This window comes from Coregonus clupeaformis, chromosome 8 (assembly GCF_020615455.1).
Source record: "Coregonus clupeaformis isolate EN_2021a chromosome 8, ASM2061545v1, whole genome shotgun sequence".
In the NCBI taxonomy this organism is placed as follows: domain Eukaryota; kingdom Metazoa; phylum Chordata; class Actinopteri; order Salmoniformes; family Salmonidae; genus Coregonus; species Coregonus clupeaformis.
In genome coordinates, this window is record NC_059199.1 from 34,302,246 (window position 1) to 34,327,602 (window position 25,357).

The 25,357-nt window shown below is 43.5% G+C and overlaps 1 protein-coding gene across 3 annotated transcripts in view; it reads left to right on the forward strand.

Annotated features, from left to right (window-relative positions):
• Positions 1 to 25,357, forward strand: part of LOC123491394 (A-kinase anchor protein 9-like) — a 131,624-nt gene that overhangs the window by 52,217 nt on the left and 54,050 nt on the right. For all 3 annotated transcript variants that reach the window (XM_045221973.1, XM_045221974.1, XM_045221975.1), the window contains exons 16-20: positions 14,001 to 14,061; positions 15,157 to 15,501; positions 16,134 to 16,418; positions 21,090 to 21,211; positions 21,699 to 21,889. In XM_045221973.1, coding sequence (XP_045077908.1) covers positions 14,001 to 14,061; positions 15,157 to 15,501; positions 16,134 to 16,418; positions 21,090 to 21,211; positions 21,699 to 21,889 — 1,004 coding nt within the window. The remainder of the gene's footprint in view (positions 1 to 14,000; positions 14,062 to 15,156; positions 15,502 to 16,133; positions 16,419 to 21,089; positions 21,212 to 21,698; positions 21,890 to 25,357) is intronic.

Here is a 25,357-nt window from a genome sequence, read left to right on the forward strand (position 1 = left end):
TTAAGGGGTCTGAATACTTTCCGAATGCACTGTAACTACAGTGGTTCCTCAATTAATAGTTTTGAGATTATGCCGCGGACATAGAGGTAATTTGTGGTTTAGTACGTTACCCTGCGTCAATGCTTCATTTCTCCAGACTACCGCAAGGGGGAGATAGAGCGCTGATTATGCTTTTGGGTACAGTGTAAAGCGTTGGTCCCAAGGCGCTAATGTGTCTCTACCTGAATGAATGCTGTCAATGAATGGGCGATATAAACCAAATAGAAACGTATAATTGTGCACGACTTCACAATTGAATTTGAAATAACTGACTGATGAAGAAGAAGAGGGTGATTGAATTTAGAACAATAGTGTAAGAATTGCTATTCCTCTGTCCCGCACGCACACCTGAAAAAAGACACTTATTTTTTTTGTTTCTACTTCGTCAGAAGAAACTGTAACTGGACTGTAGCATATTACTTACTAAAACTGTTGTTACACTAAGATTTTTATTCTAAGTGAAATGAAAATGTTCAATTATATTCCATGATATTCATAAAATATGTGTTGACTGAATATAAGCAGCGAGTGATGTCTGCTAAATAAACACGTTGTCATATGACCTCTGCAACTAGGCACAGATAAAATAACACTCAAAGGTTTCACATATTTTCAAGACCTGAGCTATTTAATTTATTTGTTTTATTGCTTACATTTACTTGTGGAATGTAATCGAATAGATAACAACAATAGAAAGAAGCATCTGGTGGAGCATGGAGTGAAAGTGCTCTGTACTGTAAGTATGCTACAACGCTGTGGGCCAGGTGGAAAAATGTTTTTAGCAGCCTTTCCAATAAATTGGAATAAAGAAGCAGCCATCCACCCTTGATGTCAATGTCACATTTTTTATTTTCACTGGATCTTCGTTAGGATATTGGTTAGGCTACAATTAGGCTATGGAATAATGTAGCCTAAATAATAAAGAGTAAGCCTATTATTTTTGCTCAATAGCGTACAGTATAGGCAACTCCAAACGCCCGCAGAGGTTGTGAAATACAGTATGACCACGAGACTCACATGTTGCGGTTCATTTATTGTTTAATTATTCAAGGCTCCCTTTATTTCATTTTCATTTCATAAATAAAATGCTTGAACGAATGAATGATATACACTACCGGTCAAAAGTTTTAGAACACCTACTCATTCAAGGGTTTTTCTTTATTTTTTACTATTTTCTACATTGTAGAATAATAGTGAAGACATTAAAACTATGAAATAACACATATGGAATCATGTAGTAACCAGAAAAGTGTTTAACAAATCAAAATATATTTTATATTTGAGATTATTCAAATAGCCACCCTTTGCCTTTATGACAGCTTTGCACACTCTTGGCATTTTCTCAACCAGCTTTACCTGGAATGCTTTTCCAACAGTCTTGAAGGAGTTCCCACATATGCTGAGCACTTGTTGGCTCTGCGGTCGGATTCATCCCAAACCATCTAAATTTGGTTGAGGTCGGGGGATTGTGGAGGTTAGGCCATCTGATGCAGCACTCCATCACTCTCCTTCTTGGTAAAATAGCCCTTACACATTTTGGATGTGTGTTGGGTCATTGTCCTGTTGATAAACAAATGATAGTCCCACTAAGCCCAAACCAGATGGGATGGCGTATCGCTGCAGAATGCTGTGGTAGCCATGCTGGTTAAGTTTGCCTTGAATTCTAAATTATTCACAGACAGTGTCACCAGCAAAGCACCCCGACACCATAACACCACCTCCTCCATGCTTCACGGTGGGAAATACACATGCGGAGATCATCCGTTCACCCACACCGCGTCTCACAAAGACACGGCGGTTGGAACCAAAAATCTCCAATTTGGACTCCAGACCAAAGGACACATTTCCACCGCTCTAATGTCCATTGCTCGTGTTTCTTGGCCCAAGCAAGTCTCTTCTTATTATTGGTGTCCTTTTAGTGGTGGTTTCTTTGCAGCAATTCGACCATGAAGGCCTGATTCACACAGTCTCCTCTGAACAGTTGATGTTGAGATGTCTGTTACTTGAACTCTGTGAAGCATTTATTTGGGCTGCAATTTCTGAGGCTGGTAACTCTACTGAAATTATCCTCTGCAGCAGAGGTAACTCTGGGTCTTCCATTCCTGTGGCGGTCCTCATGAGAGCCAGTTTCATCATAGCGCTTGATGGTTTTTGCGACTGCACTTGAAGAAACTTTAAAAGTTCTTGACATTTTCCGTACTGACTGACCTTCGTCTTAAAGTAATGACGGACTGTCATTTCTCTTTGCTTATTTGAGCTGTTCTTGCCATAATATGGACTTGTTCTTTTACCAAATAGGGCTATCTTCTGTATACCCCCCCTACCTTGTCACAACACAACTGATTGGCTCAAACGCATTGTGATGTCACGAGAGGCTGTGTCCTGGAGGGACGTTACATCCCCCTGAGGTGGCTGCAAACCCAGACAGCTATGGCTCCATCTGCTGGTATGGTCGGGAACTCCACCCCTCTATGGCCAATCTTCCCACGCAGCTGAAACAAATGAGGAGCTGATGAGCTGAAGGTTGGGGAAGGGAAGAGACACAGTCTCCAACCTGGGCTCTCTGGAGGACAAGAGTGCTGCACGTCCACTTCCATGAGGAATATAAGGATTTGGAGATACTTACCTTTGGGAAATACTCACCTTTGGATATATGCACCTGTGGAACTACGTGAGAGACATTTGGAAGGACTTTTTGCTGGGTTGGCCACTAGCTGCAACATGGACTACAGTAAGGCTGGGGAAAAGTTATCTGAGCGAGTGAGAATTATGATTTTGGATGTGGAAGAGACATCCCTGAACTGTTAACCCTTAAAGAGCCACAAGAGAACAGAATTTGGTTATATTTTCGTTAATTTCCCAAGACCTATAATAAAATCCTTGTTTTGTTTGAACCTTGTCTCCTTGCACTACTTGAGCAATCCCGCTGAAAGCTGTGTAGCCTCTCGTGACGTCACAGATGGTGGAGAATACGGGCACGCTCAAGCGTTAATAGTGCATGTCAGAGGAGGATACCGAAGGTTTGATCACCCAGTTTTCCAAGTTGGCCGTAGGCTCCCCGCCGACTGAAATGGAGGACATATTGAAAGCCCTTGTTGCTGGCCAGCAAGCCCAGATGCAAGCAAACGTGGCTCTCTTGGAGGAGCAAAAAGAAAGCCAACCTTCTGAAGGCAGAGGAATTGCAGTTGCAGAGACAGAGGGTGGTCCAAAATACCCGCCCAATAAAGGCAAGTGACTTTATATCTAAGATGGGAGCTACCGATGACATTGAGGCATACCTGCATGCATTTGAGGCCACGGCCACTAGGGAAGCCTGGCCCAAGCAACAGTGGGTTGGTCTGTTAGCCCCCTTTCTAACTGGGGAATCGCTGAATGCTGTCCAGGACCTGGGCCCTGACCAGGTTACTGACTATGATGCCCTGAAGTCTGAGATCCTCAGCAGATATGGACTCACAAAGTTTGGTATGGCCCAGCGCTTTCACAGCTGGACCTTCCAACCAGACCAACCTCCTCGGGCGCAGATGCATGAACTTGTCCGAATCGCAAGGAAATGGCTGGATCCGCAGAGGAATACAGCAGCGGCGGTGGTGGAGGCCGTTGTGGTGGATCGTTACCTACGCGCCCTGCCTTATGAGGCAAAACGGTTCATCAGTCAACAGGCCTTGACCACGGCTGATCTGACCGTGGAAGCTGTGGAAAAGTACCAGGCCACAGCGGAGATGCTGAATGCTTCCCGAAAAGACCCCAGGAGTGCGGCCCCACCACAAATGGGAAGAACCCGTCCAAAGGACCCCAAGGTCTCGAACCCAGCCACGTCAGGACTTATCCCGGCTCCAGGGGGAGCCAGAAACCAGGCGGGTCCAAGAAGAGTACACCAGGAGGGGGAAACTCGACAGTGTTACCGGTGTGGGGGAGATGGGACATATCTCCTGGCAGTGTGGGAAACCAGCCGATGAACCTATGCCCACTGCGGAGTCCTCCAGCTCAGCACCCACACACCGTTTTGCCTCGCTCTTGGGAGTCGTAGATGGCGGCCCAGATCGACCCCCCCACCTGCCCGGTAACTGTGAATCACCATGATGTGGAGGCCTTACTGGATTCTGGTAGCCGGGCCACCCTGGTGCGTAAGGATTTGGTGGGCCCAACGTGTCTGACCCCGGGGAAAGTCCTCCCAGTTTCCTGTGTCCATGGGGACACCAGAGAATACCCCATTACTGAACTTACAATGACCAGCACACGGGGAACCATACACACGACGGCGGGGGTGGTTGATTCCCTCCCCCGTCCCTGTCCTAATTGGACGAGACTGCCCAGCCTTTTACCCACTCTGGAGAGAGTCTCAGGAGAGGATAACCCGAGTACCTCGGAAACGGAGAGGCAAGACTCATCCTGGGAAGGCTCCGGTGCAATCCTCCGAGTTACTCACTCCCGCCCGGGCTCTGATAGGGATGGCAGGTGCCCAGACCGACACAGAGACGGAGCTACAGAATCTGGACAAAGAACTGTCTGGTCTGAAGGGGACCGCTGAGAGGTATCGTTTGTTAAAGCAACAGTTAGACATGAAGACAGAAGAGTTAGATATCCTCCAGGCTAAACTCCAACAGAGCTCCTTCCCTAAGCAACAGGAGGAGCTGGAGAGGCTGCGCAGGACCATCGAGGAGTGTGAGGAGACCCTGCGCAGTAGTAAGGAGGTCCAGAAGAAGGCAGAGGAGAAGTACAAGGTGTTGGAGAACAAGATGAAGAATGCGGAGGCAGAGAGAGAGAAGGAACTGAAAGCTGCTCAACAGAAGCTAAACTCTGCTAAAACCAAGGCTGATGCGTTCAGTAAGAAACTCAAGGAGAGACAACAGGAGGCTGAGTCCCTGGTCCTAGAGTTGGAGGAGTTGAAGAGAGAGCAGTCTGGCAAGCACCACGGCAATGCGGACGCCCTCTCCCGGCGTGATGCCTTCTTCGCTGCCTTTACCCCGACGAGGACGTCGGTCCCGAGGAGGGGGATGTGTGATGTCACGAGAGGCTGTGTCCTGGAGGGACGTTACATCCCCCTGAGGTGGCTGCAAACCCAGACAGCTATGGCTCCATCTGCTGGTATGGTCGGGAACTCCACCCCTCTATGGCCAATCTTCCCACGCAGCTGAAACAAATGAGGAGCTGATGAGCTGAAGGTTGGGGAAGGGAAGAGACACAGTCTCCAACCTGGGCTCTCTGGAGGACAAGAGTGCTGCACGTCCACTTCCATGAGGAATATAAGGATTTGGAGATACTTACCTTTGGGAAATACTCACCTTTGGATATATGCACCTGTGGAACTACGTGAGAGACATTTGGAAGGACTTTTTGCTGGGTTGGCCACTAGCTGCAACATGGACTACAGTAAGGCTGGGGAAAAGTTATCTGAGCGAGTGAGAATTATGATTTTGGATGTGGAAGAGACATCCCTGAACTGTTAACCCTTAAAGAGCCACAAGAGAACAGAATTTGGTTATATTTTCGTTAATTTCCCAAGACCTATAATAAAATCCTTGTTTTGTTTGAACCTTGTCTCCTTGCACTACTTGAGCAATCCCGCTGAAAGCTGTGTAGCCTCTCGTGACGTCACAGCATTAAGAAGGAAAGAAATTCCACAAATGAACTTTTAACAAGGCACACCTGTTAATTTAAATGCAGCCCAGGTGACTACCTCAAGAAGCTGGTTGAGAGAATGCCAAAAGTGTGCAAAGCTGTCATTAAGGCAAAGGGTGGCTATTTGAAGAATCTAAAATATATTTTGATTTGTTTAACACTTTTTTGGTTACTACATGATTCCATATGTGTTATTTCATAGTTTTGATGTCTTCACCATTATTCTACAATGTAGAAAATAGTACAAATAAAAACCCTTGAATGGGTAGGTGTTCTAAAACTTTTGACCGGTAGTGTATATTGAAGTAGCAATTGAAAGAGAACACCTTGGAGAACATGGGGAAATTATCAGACCAAATGTGAGGACACAACAGTTCACCTGATACAAGACTAAAGTTAGAAATGTATCAATATCACAGACCTGATTTGCCCTAACGAAAAATGCATCAACCCCCTACAAACATGTCAATTTATTATAATCTAGCTAATAATCAAATCAGCCTTATAAGTAATGATTTATATATTTCCAAAAGAAAGACGCATATAGTGTATTTGTTCATCGACATCTTTATGTTTTCGTTAATAAAATAATAAAGATGTTTATTTCAACTACATCTCAACTCCCTTTTAGTTGCACTTCCCCCCAGCTCCACGACCATGGGGAAAACCTTGCTGAGATGATCAGTGTAATTTGTTGCATTGTTGTATCATTTGTTTCTCAAGCCAAAACATCTTGATGGGCTTCACCAGTTCATCTTTGCTTGTCGGCTTGGCGGAGTTACGGATGAATGTTTTCAGTTGATGCCAAACAAGTTCGATCGGGTTTAAATCAGGAGACGTACATGTAGAGATGATTTTTTGTTTGTTTTGATATACTGTAGGCCTACCGTAGGTGAGGTGAGTCACTAGTGTTGAGTAATGTGCTGCGAAAAAGTTTTGTAGGTCTACTTACTGTGCTGGCGTCTTGACCCAGTTTATGCCCTCATTTGCAATGCAAACCCGGGCGGCTTTGTGTTTTGGGTCATTGTCTGCATTTGAGAGAGAGATTGCTCATCATAGCTACAGTATGTGCTACAGCATAGTCAAAGTGAGGACAGTGGGAGGTCTGCTGTATACTTATGGCCTATTGGAACTTGGAGTCACACCTTTCCAGTACTCCTCACCCCACCCAGCAAGCCAGCTTCTTTCTATGGTGCTTCCCGTTCCAGAGTTACGGGCGATACGTAGAGTCAGTTGGCATTGGTCAAGAGTCAGGCGGCGAATGACACATTGAAGAGGGTGAGGGACGAGATGATGGAGTCACAATCCATGCCAGGCACACCTGTGAGCTCTGGAACTCCATCTCCAACAGGCAGAGGCAACAATCATGGCGGGTTCGTCGGGTCGTTGGTTCACCCTGATATTTCCATTCCTCTTCCTCTTCTGACACAAGAACATGACGAACTGCTCACCACGAGCGATACCACGAGTGGACATAGAATAGCAACTGGGGTGGATCCCGAGGCAAATGTGGCTTACCAGTGAACCTCAGTGTTTGTCATGAATACTGTCTCAGAAGTTTCTGTCCATGAGTGATGCAACCCGAAAAAGCATTAAAGACCGAGTTGATGACCTCTAGTACTCATTGAGAAAGTCTGGACATGGCCTGCTCTCCCAGTATATTTAGGCTACAATAAACATCTCATTGTTCTGTTAGTTTTTGTCACACTGTACGGTAGCCTAATAAACATATGCATTTTGAAAGTCATAATAAAAAGAATCTAATTAAATAATATATTTCTACCACTGTCGATGCTGTTTTTATTTTTTAGAATACAATTCTCGGTTTACAGTAGTGATGGACATTGGTCACAGTTCACGCATTGATGAGCCATTAAATTGGACAGTAGCCAGCCGAAACCCTCCATAATAGCTAATTGGTGATCGAAACTAATTTGTATCAGTATGAAAAATGTATGCACTCACTAAACTGTAAGTCGCTCTGGATAAGAGCGTCTGCTAAATGACTAAAATGTAAATGTATCTGGCCATCCAGATACGATGCAACAACCCCTACAAATATTTTAATTTATTATAATCCACATAATTCACTCTACAAAAATCCCCCAATTTCTGGGTGTAAATACATTTGACCGTCATGCTTATCGGTCTATAGAACAATTAGCGTAATTTTTTTCCCTCAACTCTTAATTGATGTGCGCCTCCCATTCACCATTCAAGTGCAGGCAACAGGCTATCAGCGCATCACCCACCACTTTACAAAGTAAGCTGGAGGCATTTAGAAAACATGTTTTCAAACACTTGTTTTTACAAGTGTAGCAGGTTGTGAACTCTGCAAACAGCCGTTTCCACTCCGAGAATGAGAATGGTAAATGCCGTAATTAATACATTCATTCAATACATTGGAATACAAAATAAGTCATCCACCCATGATGGGCTATTAGCAGGACAATAGACTCTTGCCACATTGATTTCAATTTTTAGGGACTTTAAATGTTTTAATGGATGTTTGCCGACTAATGATAATGACATGGAGGTTAGGAGGAGCTAGCCCTGCGTGCTTATTACAGAATGTGTGATTCATATTTTTTCTGACCATTTCGAGCAGTGTAAACAACACAACAAATACAATAATAATTTACAAACAAATTATAATCAATCCCATATAGTCTGTTCTAATAAAACATATTTTAAGGTCTGTAGTACAGTCAAGATTAAAAACTGTGGAGTTAATTCCTGAATTCAATTGCTTTAGCCGACATGTTGCGGTTTATTTATTGTTAAATGTAGCTCAGTTGGTAGAGCATGGCGCTTGCAATGCCAGGGTTGTGTGTTCCCACGAGGGACAAGTATGAGGGGAAAGAAAGTACAAAAATGTATGCACTCACTACTGTAAGTTGCATCTGCTAAATGACTAAAATGTAAATCATATAGTTTTTTAAATTATTGCCAGTATAATTTAGCAGCTTTGACATGCATCATCCAAACAGGGCTGAAGGGCAAATGCGATCTAATGCCGACATCTCGGCGACATCTTGCCAATGTGCAAACGCTCTCCATACTACATCAGCCCAATGTATCATGTATACATCAGGCAGAAGTCGGCGAGATGTATGTGTGCTGTCTGGGGTGATGACTTGCACAAATGCATGAATCATTGCTATATATTGAAGTAGGCCTGTAGGTCAATATGTAAGTTATGTTAAGACCGCTACAGTAAACAGGACTCTTAGTCCGACAGCTCCATGTCATTTCAATAAAAACCTTGAACCCACCTGTCCCTGAATTTACCGAAATATGTGTATTTTACATTCTAGCAGTAGGCCTACATTAAGATAAATATCATAAAAGACAAACTTACTGAGCATTTCATCCTCAAAGCGCCATGAAGGTCTGCTGCGCGGTATGCATATTAACAGTAGAATAGCCGGGACTCAACGAGTAGCCTACCAATAGCCGCCAGTCTAATAAATAAATAAATTTAATTTACACAATCACAAAGAAATCCATTAATATTTTGTTTAAGAAGGTCATTTAAAAAACATGATACTAAGACAATTTATTTCAAAATAACATAATAGCACGTTTTAAGATGTATTTCTGTGCTATAGTAGCTGAGGCTACGGTTGCTTCATGCCAACAAAATTAATTAACTTGTTATGCTCTTTCAGATCGGGTATAGCAATCAAAAACGTCTGGCCTGCATGGACCTCTGTAGGATTATTTGGGAAAGTACAAGCTTCATAAAGTAAGAAAGCTTCATAAAGACACCCTCAAAGATGCCCTCTGGTGGTTTCAACAAGCAATAACGGCATTAACGGCAACAATGTCTGACAGTAAAATACTATGAGGTCATGCACTGTAACATGCTGTACCATACCGCAACATCCTGCAAGCTGTGCTGCAGTATGATGCAACTTTTAAATGAGGAACCACTAACATTCACCGATATGCATCGGTCCCAGATTTAAATGTTTAAGATACAAGTACATCGGTCTTCAGACCCCAAACCAAAATCTAGCATGAATCGGTCAGAAAATAGATTGAAACATTACGAATTGCCGGTTCACATTTTTTGTTGTTGCTCATGTTACATTCTTTCTACCTTCCGAAAATACCTCATCTTTTGTGACAACTGATGCGTCCTCTCCTTCGGTGTTGAACTGCATGTAATTGTGTTGACAGTCATTGATCTACAAGTCATTTTGCATGACCGAGAGTTAGGCCCATTCCTGATCTGACACATCTGTGCTCAACATTCAAGTGTTTGTAAAATGGCTTGCGCAATATTAGGCCATTGTAATTTGATAGGTATTTTTATCAAATGCGCTGTTTTAAATTGTGTTTTACTGAAATTAAAGTAAGCTACCGGAGACACAACTCTCATTTGGCGATACCTGCTGGACGGGGCTTACAATATATTTGATTTTGATCGTTCAGGTTCACCATCAGCAATAGGTTTGGTAGTTTTGCTTTAAACAATCAGTGTACAATACATCAGGAACTCCTTCCTGATATTGAGTTGCACCCTGTTTGGCCCTCAGAACAGCCTCAATTTGTCAGGTATGGACTCTACAAGGTGTCAAGTGTTCCACAGGGATGCTGGCCCATGTTGACTCCAATTTTTCCCACAGTTTTCAAGCTGGATGTCCTTTGGGTGGTGGAACATTCATGATACACACAGGAAACTGTTCAGCGTGAAAAATCCAGCAGCGTTGCAGTTCTTGACACACTCAAACCGGTGCGCCTGGGACCAACTATCATACCCCGTTCAATGGCATTAAAATATTTTGTCTTGCCCATTCACTCTCTGAATGGCACACATACACAATCCATGTCTCAATTGTCTCAAGGCTTAAAAATCCTTCTTTAACCTGTCTCCTCCCCTTCATCTACACTGATTGAAGTGGATTTAACAAGTGACATCAATAAGGGATCATGGCTTTCACCTGGATTCACCTGGTCAGTCTGTCATGGAAAGAGCATATGCTCAGTGTATATGGTCATTTTTTAGATATACAGGGTAAAGTTGATAATTTCATAACGAGGACAGCAATCACTTTTGCAAGGCACACTGCATGGCCGACGCGAGAGGAGAAGAGAAGATCACTCCGTAAAAACGTCCAAACAGTCAAAACAATTTGATTTTGAGATGGGGGGTGTAATCCAGAGTTGTGCTATATATTCATTAGCTATGTCATAGTTAATTTGTAAAAGAGATATTGATACATTACTAGCTCAAACACTTAATCTGCAAAAATGACAAGTTGAAATCTCTTAGATGTAAAGTCTCCATTTTAGGGGAACTGCGTGGTTCTGGTACTGGTTCCAACTGTCATTTTTGTTTATAAATCAATCTGTGGACACCTTAGATCGAAATGGCTTGCATTGAGCGATAGCTCTGGTTCCCACGGACACAGAGTATATTTTCTGAGCCTGTGTAATCTGAAACCATTTAAAGCTGGGATGTCCCTGCTACCATTTCATTCACTCTTCCGACTGTCCATCAACTCCTGGCTGAACCCTACGTCACGGCCACTAACAAAGCATATGCCTGCAATTGTTACGTCGTAGCACAGCAGGAGAGAGTGGTTTCATTACGGTAGTACATTCAGAGATCGATTTATAGCCATTCATCTAAAATAATTCATAGATTTTAAACAAACACCTTCTGTTTGTCATAGACTGACAAGGTTAATTATGAGATGAAAGGAGAGTTCCCAACAAGCTAGAGCTCTGTGAGACGTTCACAACGATGGGAGCAGACGTTTTGATCAAGAGAGACCTATAGAAAATATACACATTTTCTCTAACACTAAACATACAAATATGTATTTTACAGTTATAAAGAAGATGAAATCTTAGTTAGGCATTTTATAATTTGATTATACTATATTTAGAAAGCATGCAAGTCATTTCAAGCCTTATTCATGAGTTCCATCAGCGGCAGATTTGATTTTAGAATGGAAAATGAATGTGTTTATGCAACAAATGATAGTGCATTGAATCGTATCGATTCGTTCTCTAATCAAACCGAATCGCACCGAATCGTCTCAAACTAAAACGTATCATTCATGTATCGTATCGGAGCCCGTGTATCTAGAAACGTATTGAATTGTCTTCTTTTACAAGTTAGCTATGACATAGCCAATGAATAACTTTTGGATTTCACCCCTTCTCAAAATCGAATGATTTTGATCATTTACGGAGTGATCTGCTCTACTATATAATTCCCTACTATATTCCATATATAATGGTGTTGGCTAAATTGGCAATTAAGATCCATTTACTTATCCTGTCGCATTTGAATCGCATTAAATCAACTTTATTAACTCCTAGAGGGTATGATAAAACCAATAGTTACACTTCCAGACAGTGGCCAATTTTAAATGCTTAGAGTTTACCATTTATCCATATGCAAAACACTGGGAGAGTCTAGTGAAGCAATGATACCTTTTATGCCAGCTGCACAGCACAGCCCAGCTTATTAAGTATTTACGGTGGTGGTTAAAACCATTACAGACTGGAGTCATGTTAGTCACTAACCCACAAAGTAGGGTTTTTCCTGCCCAACATATCTAGGCAAAGAGCAGAAACATCCATCTCCCCATTTGGCCCCCTTCAAGGTGTTTTCATATCAGTAGAAAATTGAAGGGATAATTCTCCCAAATTTGAAAATGACATTTTGTTATTTACCCTGTAAGTAGCCTGGACAAAGAGACTGCTCTGTCTCCACGCTTTAGGGTTGTTGCTGATTTGGGCATGAAAGTTGAAGCATGCTAATTTCGGATATTTTGACTTCAGCATTGCTTACCATCTACTGTTGAGGCCAGTTTCACTATGATCACCCTTAGTGGCGATGGCAGAAAGTGGATGTTTCTGGTTTTCAGGGATACAGTATTTTCAACCTAACTTCTGTTTCCCCTGAAAAATGGAAGTGGGGACTCCGCTCAGGCGTCTTTCTACGCCTGCTTTGTTAGGTTACACAGTGATAAACCATCTTCTAATACAGGGATGGGCAACTTTGATGGGGGTGGGGGCCACAAAATCTGAACTCTTCATGAGGGGCCGCAGTTGCTCTCTGGTCTGCTTACCCACATGTGCATAACCCCCCCAACACATTGTGAGCAAAACATTTAGCAGCCCCCCTCTTGACAGCGGAGAGAAATGTTGAGTTTTAGAGTTAATTTTGTGCAATTCTACACATTTTGCATGGGGCATAGACAAATTGTTGCAGTATTAAAGAAAGTTTGCTGCAATTCTACACATTTTGCGATGGGGCATAGAGAAGATTTTTCAATTTTATAACTAATTTCATGCAATTCTACTCTAAGCTATGGGGTGGAGAGGAAAATGTGATGTTTTACAGAATTTTCTGCAATTTGACACATTTTGCCATAGGGTGGAGAGAAATGTTTGCAGTTTTTAATATGATATCTGAGTGAGACTGACTAACAAAATCAATGGGGGCTGGCAGCTAGACTAATTTGTGCTGATGCACAACCAACTTTCGAAGTTACACCTTTTGTATTCTACTATTCTAACTTGCAACAGTAAGTTGAGACCCCGACTGATTTTCTACTCAAAATTATTTATCAGAGGGCCTTCAAAAGGGGGCCATGATGTCGCCCACGGGTCGCCAGTTGCCCATCCCTGTTCTAATCTAATGGGTAGAATTAAATGAGATATTACTGCCCCCTGCAGTTAAATTATATTAATACTTGGAGCCTTTTGGCATCAGAGCCTTTTGGTATCAAGGCCTGAGGGCTTATTCAGGGCAGGGTAAGGTTACCGAACATTCAGATAGAAATGTATCATGTAACCCTCAGAATACTACTAATCGTGTGTCAGTTCTATACAATACATTCCTATCCACAAAGTTTAAAACATTGCAGCCCACTGAACATGCCCCATGATGACATTGATTGATAGCATGGTGCCAGTTATCTAATCCCAAAGGAGAATTTGGGTGGGGCAGTTCCCTGTACAATTCACACACAGTGGGTGGTTGGAAATTAACTGAACTTAGTTCTCAGAAAAGTAAACCATGAATTCCATCCTCCTAAAAAGTACTAGTAGATTCACTAGTAGGCTATCTATTTACTATAGTGGAGGTTTGTTTACCCTTTACCTTTCACTAATGTCTTTGGTCTTTATATTTAATTCTGCCGTAGCAAACTTTCTTTAACCACATTGTGAAGTTGTTTACTGTAGTGCTCAATTTGCCAAGATCATTTCAAACCTATCGGTACTGCATTTCATAAAGTGTAGGTATGTCTTGTTTAATGTGCTTGCTTTTAAGACTACCTGTTTCTTACATTTTGAACTGACTTGTCTTTCAGCCTGTCCAGTGCTGCCCAGCTTGGCTTGCGGACAGAGGAAGAGGACGCAGAAGAACTAAAGGTTTGCTCCCTCCATTCTCGCTATCAAAATCTTCCCCCATGACACACCACCTCCCCTCGATCCGAGCCCAAATGCTGATTTGAATTAAGACACTCCATTAGCTGTCACTGTGAGCGAAGGATGAGGAGGAGAGATGATGGGGGGGATGCAGCCTTTGGCTAAAACCTGCCCCAGATCCCTGGTTGGCTGGCTGCAGTGAGAGGCCACATTCAAATGGATTTTTATCTGAGGGGAAGTTTCAGAGTCGGTGCCGGTTATGTAAGTGGTTAGCGTAGTGTGGATGCTAGCGTTAGCAATATAGTACTACGGTACTCCAGTCTTCGGCTGCATGAAAGGACGATTCTGTCCGCATGAGTGACCCGGTCCATTTCAGTCAAGTCTCCCTCTCTCACCATCACTGCACCTCCCACTCGTTCTCTCCCTCTACCTCCCTTACTTTCCAGTCTAGCAGCGTGAGACACTGACTCTCACATCAGAGAAGAAAGCAGGAGAAGAGAGCAGCTCAGAAATTGAGGGAGAAAGAATATACAGAAAGAAAGGGTGAGAAATGGAGAGATGTCCGGTGAGAGAGAGAAAGATGGGGAACACAAGGAGTAGACGGAAAGGACGAGAGGGGGAGGGAGATGGCGGTAGGAGGAGAGTGATAGAAAATGAGAGCAATGAGAGCAACCAACACCAGGCACCATTATAGCACAATAACGATTCACTGAGTGAAAGACATAGCTGAAAAAGAAAATACTTACTATTGTAGCTTGACGTACTGGTGCTCTATCCGAACTGAAACTCGGCTCTATAGGATGTCTGTCATCTATTTATCAGTGCATCATTCAGCCTTGGAGGCATAGGAAGTAGAATCGGTGCATTTATCTCCAGTGGGTGGCTGAGGCGTAAGGGGAAAGGGAGGGGGCACACTCTCTGAAAAGCCTCTGGATCTTTCCCTCTATTTTCTCCTCTGACTTTCACTCAATCCCTGTTTCTCTCTCCTCTCCTATTTTTCTTTCGATATACGTTTCTCTCCGGCGCATTTATTTTGGTCTATCTGTGTCCATCCTTTCCCCATCCTTTTCCTTGTCCACTCCTCCCCCTCGTCTCTAGCTGGTGGAGGAGGAGGCGTTGTTGGTGGGCCTGGACGCGGAGCTTCACAGACCGGCCAAGTCTATGAGCCTGACAGCGCAGCTGCAGGCACTGAGGAGAGCGCTCTACCACAAGTACCTCCAGGAGGTGGCCGCGCTGAAGGAGCAACACTGTGCTGAGCTCACCAGACTCAGAGAAGAGCGGGAGCAGGAAAAGAGAGAGAAAGTGAGGGAGGAAGGGGCGGAGGAGGTGTGGTCACAGGTGAAGCAGGATCCGGAGGGCATCAACGGGGGCATCCGCTCTATCGAGGGGCCCAGCGCGGAGGAGAGGAGACACCAGGAGAGGGTGGAGGAGGAGATAGCTAAGGTAAGAAGTTGACTGCCGAACAGGCAATATTGAAAGGGGACAATTATTAAACTCCCCAAAAAACAAGAGCTATTGTAGGCGATAGACAAACTTAAATGTTGCTTTCATGTACTAACAACAGCTCAGGCATACAGTATCTGGCTAAATATGTGTAGGTATGCAAATCATATTTTGTACATAGTTTAAGTCGATTTCATAATGACAAATATTTTCGTATTCTGAACAACCTCCCTTCCTGACGTGTTTGTATCTCTGAGGTCCTACTGTACTCTTGTAGAATGACTTAAACGACTAACAAGCAAGAAAACATATCCTGGAGAATTTTGGAGAGTGCAGATATTTGGCTGGTATTTTAATGAGCAGCCTATGTATGTTTAAAGCACTAACTGTATCCGAGGGCACAGTTGAATCCTGTGAACTTAACACACACAGGAGTCATATGTACTTAAGTACAAAGCATACCGTTTAAGTTGCACCGAAAGTTTTTAGCATTTATTAGTGGGGAGCAGTGCTTTTAGTCCTATCTGGATTGAATTGCCTTTCAAATTTAGTTGAAAATATACTTTTTATTTCACTTAACAACATTAAGTTCAAACCATTCCACTATGATGCCTCATACGCATCTCTCTTAGGTCATAGTTCAGATGTCGGTGGAGTTTGCCCAGCAGAGTGAATTGGCCCGAATCGCCAAGAGTGCCCGTGAGACCACCTCGGCCATGCAGACCCAGTCCGAGGAGGACGAGGAAGAGGAGCAGCAGACCCCCAGGACCTCACTCACCAAGGGGATTTCTCCGGAGGAGGTGCAGAGGAGGTTCGCGGAGGACAAAGAGAGGCTGGAGAGAGAGCTGGAGGAGAGGACTGCGGAGCTCCGTAGGATTAAAGAGCAGCTTCGGCGCGGAGGTCCTGGATCTGAGCAGGTTAGCAATGGGGCTTTCCTGATAGCGCTTTCATGAGTGAGTTTGATTTCAACAGCAGCATGTCTCGGATGGAGGCAGTTGATACTAGACTTAGCTTGGTATTTGGGGTTATGACGTTTAGGTTGGCATTAGGTGCTAGGTTGCACAGGCTTAGTACTTTGAATAGTTCTTAAGATCTACAAAACATGCAATCTAAAATACCAAATACAACCACCATCAGCAGAAGCTGAATGTAGTTCTTTGTTAAATGAAGCGACGATGATTTTCATCCACCTGCCAAGTATTGTCTCTTCTAACCCATTGCTCTCCATATTGAGAAGCACTTAGTGGGTTAAACCACTTGATCGCCTGAGGAGGGATATTATTATACCTCACATGGTGTAGTTTGCTTTGTACAAACCCTCCAGGGGCCTTTTGAAGGATAACACTGTGTCCTTACACTAGATGTTCCCCTTCTCCTTCTAGCCCTTTCTCTCAATGTTTTTTTTTTTTTGCCTAAGCCCCAGCCTACTATCAAATCAAATCAAATCAAATTTTATTGGTCACATGCGCCGAATACAACAGGTGCAGACATTACAGTGAAATGCTTACTTACAGCCCTTAACCAACAGTGCATTTATTTTAAACAAAAAAAGTAAGAATAAAACAACAACAAAAAAAGTGTTGAGAAAAAAAGAGCAGAAGTAAAATAAAGTGACAGTAGGGAGGCTATATATACAGGGGGGTACCGTTGTAGAGTCAATGTGCGGGGGCACCGACTAGTTGAGGTAGTTGAGGTAATATGTACATGTGGGTAGAGTTAAAGTGACTATGCATAAATACTTAACAGAGTAGCAGCAGTAAAAAGGATGGGGTGGGGGGCAGTGCAAATAGTCCGGGTAGCCATGGTTAGCTGTTCAGGAGTCTTATGGCTTGGGGGTAGAAGCTGTTGAGAAGTCTTTTGGACCTAGACTTGGCACTCCGGTACCGCTTGCCGTGCGGTAGCAGAGAGAACAGTCTATGACTAGGGTGGCTGGAGTCTTTGACAATTTTGAGGGCCTTCCTCTGACACCGCCTGGTATAGAGGTCCTGGATGGCAGGAAGCTTTGCCCCAGTGATGTACTGGGCCGTACGCACTACCCTCTGTAGTGCCTTGCGGTCGGAGGCCAAGCAGTTGCCATACCAGGCGGTGATGCAACCAGTCAGGATGCTCTCGATGGTGCAGCTGTAGAATTTTTTGAGGATCTGAGGACCCATGCCAAATCTTTTTAGTCTCCTGAGGGGAATAGGCTTTGTCGTGCACTCTTCACGACTGTCTTGGTGTGTTTGGACCATGATAGTTCGTTGGTGATGTGGACACCAAGGAACTGAAGCTCTCAACCTGTTCCACTACAGCCCGTCGATGAGAATGGGGGCGTGCTCAGTCCTCTTTTTTTTTCCCTGTAGTCCACAATCATCTCCTTTGTCTTGGTCACGTTGAGGGAGAGGTTGTTGTCCTGGCACCACACGGCCAGATCTCTGACCACCTCCCTATAGGCTGTCTCATCGTTGTCGGTGATCAGGCCTACCACTGTTGTGTCGTCGGCAAACTTAATGATGGTGTTGGAGTCGTGCCTGGCCATGCAGTCATGGGTGAACAGAGAGTACAGGAGGGGGACTGAGCACGCACCCCTGAGGGGCCCCCGTGTTGAGGATCAGTGTGGCAGATGTGTTGTTACCTACCCTTACCACCTGGGGGCGGCCCGTCAGGAAGTCCAGGATCCAGTTGCAGAGGGAGGTGTTTAGTCCCAGGATCCTTAGCTTAGTGATGAGCTTAGAGGGCACTATGGTGTTGAATGCTGAGCTGTAGTCAATGAATAGCATTCTCACGTAGGGTGTTCCTCTTGTCCAGGTGGGAAAGGGCAGTGTGAGTGCGATAGAGATTGCATCATCTGTGGATCTGTTGGGGCGGTATGCAAATTGGAGTGGGTCTAGGGTTTCTGGGATTATGCTGTTGATGTGAGCCATGACCAGTCTTTCAAAGCACTTCATGGCTACAGACGTCAGTGCTACGGGTCGGTAGTCATTTAGGCAGGTTATCTTAGAGTTCTTGGGCACGGGGACTATGGTGGTCTGCTTGAAACATGTTGGTATTACAGACTCAGTCAGGGACATGTTGAAAATGTCAGTGAAGACACTTGCCAGTTGGTCAGCACATGCTCGGAGTACACGTCCTGGTAATCCGTCTGGCCCTGCGGCCTTGTGAATGTTGACCTGCTTAAAAGTCTTACTCACATCGGCTACGGAGAGCGTGATCACATAGTCATCCGGAACAGCTGGTGCTCTCATGCATGCTTCAGTGTTGCTTGCCTCGAAGCGAGCATAGAAGTGGTTTAGCTCGTCTGGTAGGCTTGTGTCACTGGGCAGCTCGTGGCTGTGCTTCCCTTTGTAGTCTGTAATAGTTTTCAAGCCCTGCCACATCCGACGAGCGTCATATGATGTCCAATGTGTTTCTAGTCGAAGAGGCTGTGATGTCTAACCGAAGCCGCTTCACTCGGCTGCCATATTGGCTACACCCACAGGGCGTTTATTTTCATTAGGAAGAACATAGCCTGTTTGCTAGCATTGGCACCTAAAGTATGTGCTAAACATTAACTAATGCAACTGCAAAAAAGTATATGCCATAGTAACTTTTCGTTTTGATTTTTTGCATTGCTAAAGGGTCTAGCAAGCCTCAATGTAACAATGCTTGCCTACTTGAAAGCATACAGTAGATATTTCTATGTCCTCATAAGCGATAAGTGTGGGAGGAAATTGAAGCACCATCGTAATATGATCTGAGTACTTGAGCTGTCATTCAAGCCCTGTGTTTCACATGCTTGAGATATTGATGCTGAACTAAATATTTGTGTATTTTGAAAGGTCATTGTGGGAAGTACTGACCACACTCATGGTGTGCTACACCCACACCCACACCCACACCCACACCCACACCCACACCCACACCCACACACACACACACACACACACACACACACACACACACACACACACACACACACACTCACCGACCCCTTGCTCCGGCAGGCTTTTCACAATACATTTATTGCATGATTAGGCATTACCTCCATGATGAAACACTTAAGACTAATCCTGTAATGTTGAAGACAACTTGGCAAATAAGTTATTTAACTGCAATTTACCCGATTTGTGTTTTTTGGTTGTCAGAGGGTAGTTCATAGCTGGAGTTTGCATGCATTTAGGCAACTTTTTCCCTTTGTTTGAGTGTGTGTGTGAGTGCATGGAAGAGATTGCATGTATAAATAAGTTCCTTACTTACTTGACAAACTTGCAAAGTTGATACAAGGGGTGAGCTAAGCTACGAGCTAATGTTTACACCACTGAATCACAAATGTTCTAACGTTTTGATTCAAAGAAAATATGAAGCAGCAAACACCAATTCTAAGTTGTTGTGAATGTTATCATTTTGGTCATTTAATAAATTAAGGCGACTTGCTTATTGAGTGCAGATGGGATATTCCTCCGATGGAGATGGAGGGAACGAGAGAAAATAAAGTGGAAAGAAGGAAAGGGCAAAACCGCAAATGAAAATCAGAGGCTCACAGAAAGAAAAGGTCATCTTTTTATTTTACAGTTCAGTTGCACCTCTACTACTTTCCACCTCAGCATCATCAGTGATGGGGTTGGGGGCCACATCTGCAGTCCTCATGCCTCCTTGCAGCATGCCTAAGGCACGTTCACGCAGATGAGCAGGGACCCTGGGCATCTTTCTTTTGGTGTTTTTCAGAGTCAGTAGAAAGGCCTCTTTAGTGTCCAAATTTTCATAACTGTGACCTTAATTGCCTACCCTCTGTCAGCTGTTAGTGTCTTAACGACCGTTCCACAGGTGCATGTTCATTAATGGTTTATGGTTCATTGAACAAGCATGGGAAACAGTGTTTAAACATTTTGCAATGAAGATCTGTGAAGTTATCTGGATTTTTACGAATTATCTTTGAAAGACAGGGTCCTGAAAAAGGGACGTTTCTTTTTTTGCTGAGTTTATATTATACCCGCAATACATTCAGTCCTTTTAATCTATTGACTGCATTTACTGACGTTCAGTTGGGACTGTGCTCTTTGCATAATAGCCTAACTTATTATGACATGAAGAGTACCTACTCTATAACAGTTTTTCATTTTCATTTAAATGTCAAACTGTTAAATCTCAACCAAATGACGAAATACAATGATTGGAGCTCATAGGTAAAAAGATTGTGGCAGAAACGTCAACAGCTTCAACCAGTATACACAATGTGGTCATTTAGGAATGGACGTGAACATCTCTTGATTTAATATTCTATCTGAATGAGCAGAATTTCTGTTCCCTCAACAAGAGAGGGAGCTGCTCTACTTCCTGCATCAGCCCATTGTCTCAGGTGTACCTGTTGCCATAACAGCACAGATACTAGTGTTTCCCTCGCTTCCTTTGGAAGTGAATGTGTTTGTGAGTGTGTCTGTACTGGGGCGCACTTGGACGATTTTTGAATCGACAATCCTTATAATGGTCATGCGTTTAGCTCGCCTGGGCGTCACTGTTTCATGTTTCCAGGGATCGTCAACACAGTGTGGAAGTGTGTGCTTGTCTGTAAACTGGTGATGATGACAGGGCTGTTGTCGTTCTTCTCCCTCCTGCCGGTCCATCTACTGAAGAAGAGAGGAAAGAAGGAAGATGAAGAGGTCAGGAGGAAGACGGCCGTGGGTGGAAAGTTTTCATCACAAGATGGAGGGGATGATTCTTCCTGTCCAGATCATCAGGTCATCACTACTGAAAGGTATGACTATAGAACGATAGAAATGTTTGAAGTTTTCATTTAATTTATATTGTAAAAAAAAAATTTTACTCCAGTGCACGTCATGATTTTACCATTTCGACTAGAGAATTGTTTTATTTTTGATAACCACATATAAACTGAAGGTTAGACAGACAAGGGACCCGACCTATACTAAAAAAGTATACGCTGTGTTCTATACTGACTATGACAATGTAATATTTTTATATAAATGGGTTCATTCAGCAGGTGCTCTTAAAGAGCAATATTAGAAGATTTTAGCTACTTTATTTATTTTTTTCAACATAAAAAAGTTTCTTCAAAAATACATTTATGCAGGGAATATGACAAAGGACCACATGTTTCTGTGTACGTAGGTAGTTAACAAAAGCATCTTGCCAACCTCACCCGTAACCAAAACATTTGTTTCATGTGAATGAAATTCCATAATCTTTTTTCCATCAACATTTTTATTTTCTTCTTTCCTCAGGAATCTGCTGCGTAAGGCCAACGAGAGCCTCCGCCAGGTGCTGAGTGATGTGCTCAAGACCACAGCGGCCGCGGAGGAGACCATCGGACGCCACGTGGAGGGGCTACTGGTACCCCCGTCCTCCTCACAGAGACCCACCTGGCAGAGAGCTGCTGGCGGGCCCTTCAGGCCTGCCACAGGGGCTGCGGGAGGTTAGTTAAGCAGCCAATTCCAAACCAACCCCTACCACCTATGCATGTTTTGAGATGTAAAATGGGGCTGAGCAATATGGCTCCTCCAGGCCTTACTGGTGTCACAGTTAAGCTGCATCTCTAACCAACACATCTGATTACACTTAACTGAAGACAATGAATAGTAGCTAGGGCTGCGACAAACCTGTGACACCAATCAGGCCCCCTTGGGGATCGAAGTCTTGGAAGAGCTCTATCCCACTCCATCAAGATGATTTTAGATTTCATTAAATAGAGCCAGACAAAACCAGAAGATACAGGGAGGGAGAGAAGAGGTGCAAGGGTTGAGGGCTGGCTGTGTGACAGAAATATACACAGGACAGGAAGGAAAGATGGGGAGAGAGAGAATACGTAAGGAAAATGTCAGATGTCATTTTTTATTAATGTTAATTGGCAGCTAACAAGTCCTGCAAGTTTCAAACCAGTATTGCCAATCTAAAGAGGTCCTGACTGACTGGTTACCTGCAACCTTTCTCTATGGGACCAGAGTAAGTGGTGTCATGTTCAAATGCATAAAGCAGTTGATACGCATCACATTGAATTAATTGTGGATGTACACCTGCTCTTAACATGACATAGACTGACCAGGTGAAAACTATGATCCACTTCAATCAGTCTAGATGAAGGGGAGGAAACAGGTTAAAGAAGAATTTGTAAGCCTTTAGACAATTGAGACAGATTGTGTATGTGTGCCATTCAGAGGGTGAATGGGCAAGACAAAAGATTTAAGTGCCTTTGAACAGGGTATGATAGTAGGTACCAGGCGCACCGGTTTGAGTGTGCTAAGAACTGCAACGGTGCTGGGTTTTTCATGCGCAACAGTTTCCCGTGTGTATCATGAATGTTCCACCACCTAAAGGACATCCAGCCAACTTGGCAACTGTGGGAAGCATTGGAGTCAACATGGGCCAGCATCCCTGTGGAACGCTTTCGACACCTTGTAGAGTCCAAGTCCCAACGAATTGAGGCTGTTCTGAGGGCAAAAGGAGTTGCAACTCAATATTAGGAAGATGTTCCTAATGTTTTGTACACTCTGTGTATATCGTATCATTTTGCCAATGTGCAGTTTGCGTGGAAGTCAACTGCATAACAGGGTTGGGGTCAATTCCATTTAAATTCCAGTCAATTCAAAAAGTGAACCAAACTCCAATTCAAAATGTTCCTCATTGAAAAGCGTAGAAGAGAATTGGAATTGGAATTTTAGTGTACTTACTGAATTGACTGGAATTTTATGGAATTGACCCCAACCAGGCTGCTAGGATACAGGGGGGGAAATTCATACATTTAATATCAATGCAAATCATACAACCTTCGTCAGCCTGACCAAAACATGCAAAATGATCACGTTTGTATCTTTTCATCATTACAGCCAATGGCTGCTTAGTGCACAAAAATCAGTTAATATCCCCAGGGACTATAGCATTCATGGCATTTTTCAGCCCAGCGCCAAACACTGTTAAAAGTAATGTTCCCACAGCTGCCAGAGGAAAAGCAGTCCAGCCAGACTGACAGACCTGTCACTAGTAGGCAGTGTTTCAGAATCACATACTGTAACTGATGAATCATAGGAATGAATCCAACTCTGAAGGTGACATGGCAATCCTTTGGTAACACCTTTAACCAGACTCTTATTGCTGGGTTTTTCACGCTCAACAGTTTCCCGTGTGTATGAAGAATGGTCCACCACCCTAAGGATATCCAGCCAACTTGACACAACTGTGGGAAGCATTGGAGTCAACATGGGCCAGCATCCTTGTGGAATGCTTTCGACACCTTGTAGAGTCCATGCCCCGAAGAATTGAGGCAGTTTTGAGGGCAAAAGGAGGGAGTTTGTTGACAATACTTGCTCATAACATTTATTTCACAAATCATAGAATCACATGACTAGATAGCTGAATGAAGCAGTTGAGGTCAGGTGCACTTGTTCAAGGGTACAACCACAGTATACCCTACCCTGGATTTGAACCTGCAATTCTATGGTCCATCCATTCCCCAACCACTCCCTAACTATATCAGACAATAGTCGTTATGCCATTACAATCCTTAGTGTCTACAGTAAATACTCATCTCATCTCTCATTTGTGGGTATGTGGCCCTAAGGTGGAGTCGCCAAATGTGACAAGTGTGTTATAAGAGACAACACCCTGCCAAGCATAGCCATATGTCTCTCCCTTCTGTGTCTACAGGCTTAAGGGGATACTGCTAGATTTTGGCATTTAAGTGAAATTACAGGACGTCTACAGGTACAGTAGTAATGCTACCGTACCTGTAGACTACCAGTCATTGTGCTAATGCTAGTTAGCTAACTTCCTTAATACTGCACGCAGAGACATCTGACTCTCGTTAAGTAGAACAAGGGCTTAAATGCCAGAATCTCGTAGTATCCCTTTAAGCGGCAAAGTCTGCTCTAGTGTGGGAACATCTCCCCTCAAGTAAACATCTGCCTGCCCTCTCGACACACGAAACAAGCATGCATGTGTGTACACACAGATGCTGTAGTGTGTACATGCACACATTAAACAAACGCACAGACACACATGCATTAATGCATAACTAGGTTCATTATTGTGGTTAGATTTTACAGTTCAAAGAACTAGCTTTTTAACCAACCGCTTGACTTTTTAAAAACTTTTTATAATGGTCTTGGTATTTTATCAATGAAGTATAGCTGTTGACAGGGTTAATTTGACTGTCAAGTGAACTTGATGTTTGGGTAAACAAAAAAATAATCAATGTGCACAATAGTACTGACTCCTTTAAAGATTCCAAGATGGTTTAAAAAAATTCAGATTTGATTGTTTTCACAAAGTACATGTCAATCAGGATTCCCCCTACACGATCATCTCATATACTTGTATCAACCACACATATCCTTAAAATGTGCATAGTGTCTGTGGCATGTGTATTTTCATTCAAATTCTGTTAGCAGTCATGATAGAAGATGCCAACTGTGATCCGTACTCTCTCCCCTTGCATTCACTTGCTAGAAAAGTGTGGACCAATGCACTGAGAAGAGAGAGGGAGAGTATGGAGAAAGAGAGATGACTTGTATCCCTCCTGAGAATAAAGAGGCAATTGTGGATCATTAAGTAGCATCATGTATGTTATTTGCTGTTTAGTTCTGTGTGTGGTCGTGTCTAGGGTGGCACTACCAGTCAGCTAGGATCGAGACTGTAACCCCTGCTTTCATGGATTATACTTGTACTTCATAATGGTCATTATGTAGTAGTATGAATGTGATATTGGCACAAGGACTGTACTCAGGCTACTAGACCAAGGAAGGGATGGGCAACTCCAGTCCTCGGAAGCCTTGTCTGATTAAGACCTGGGATACTATCCCTTATATTATAATATGTTGATAAATGCTTTGCCAAAAAATGAATTGTTTGGATAAAAATGATTACATTAATGACTGGTTGATATTGGGGA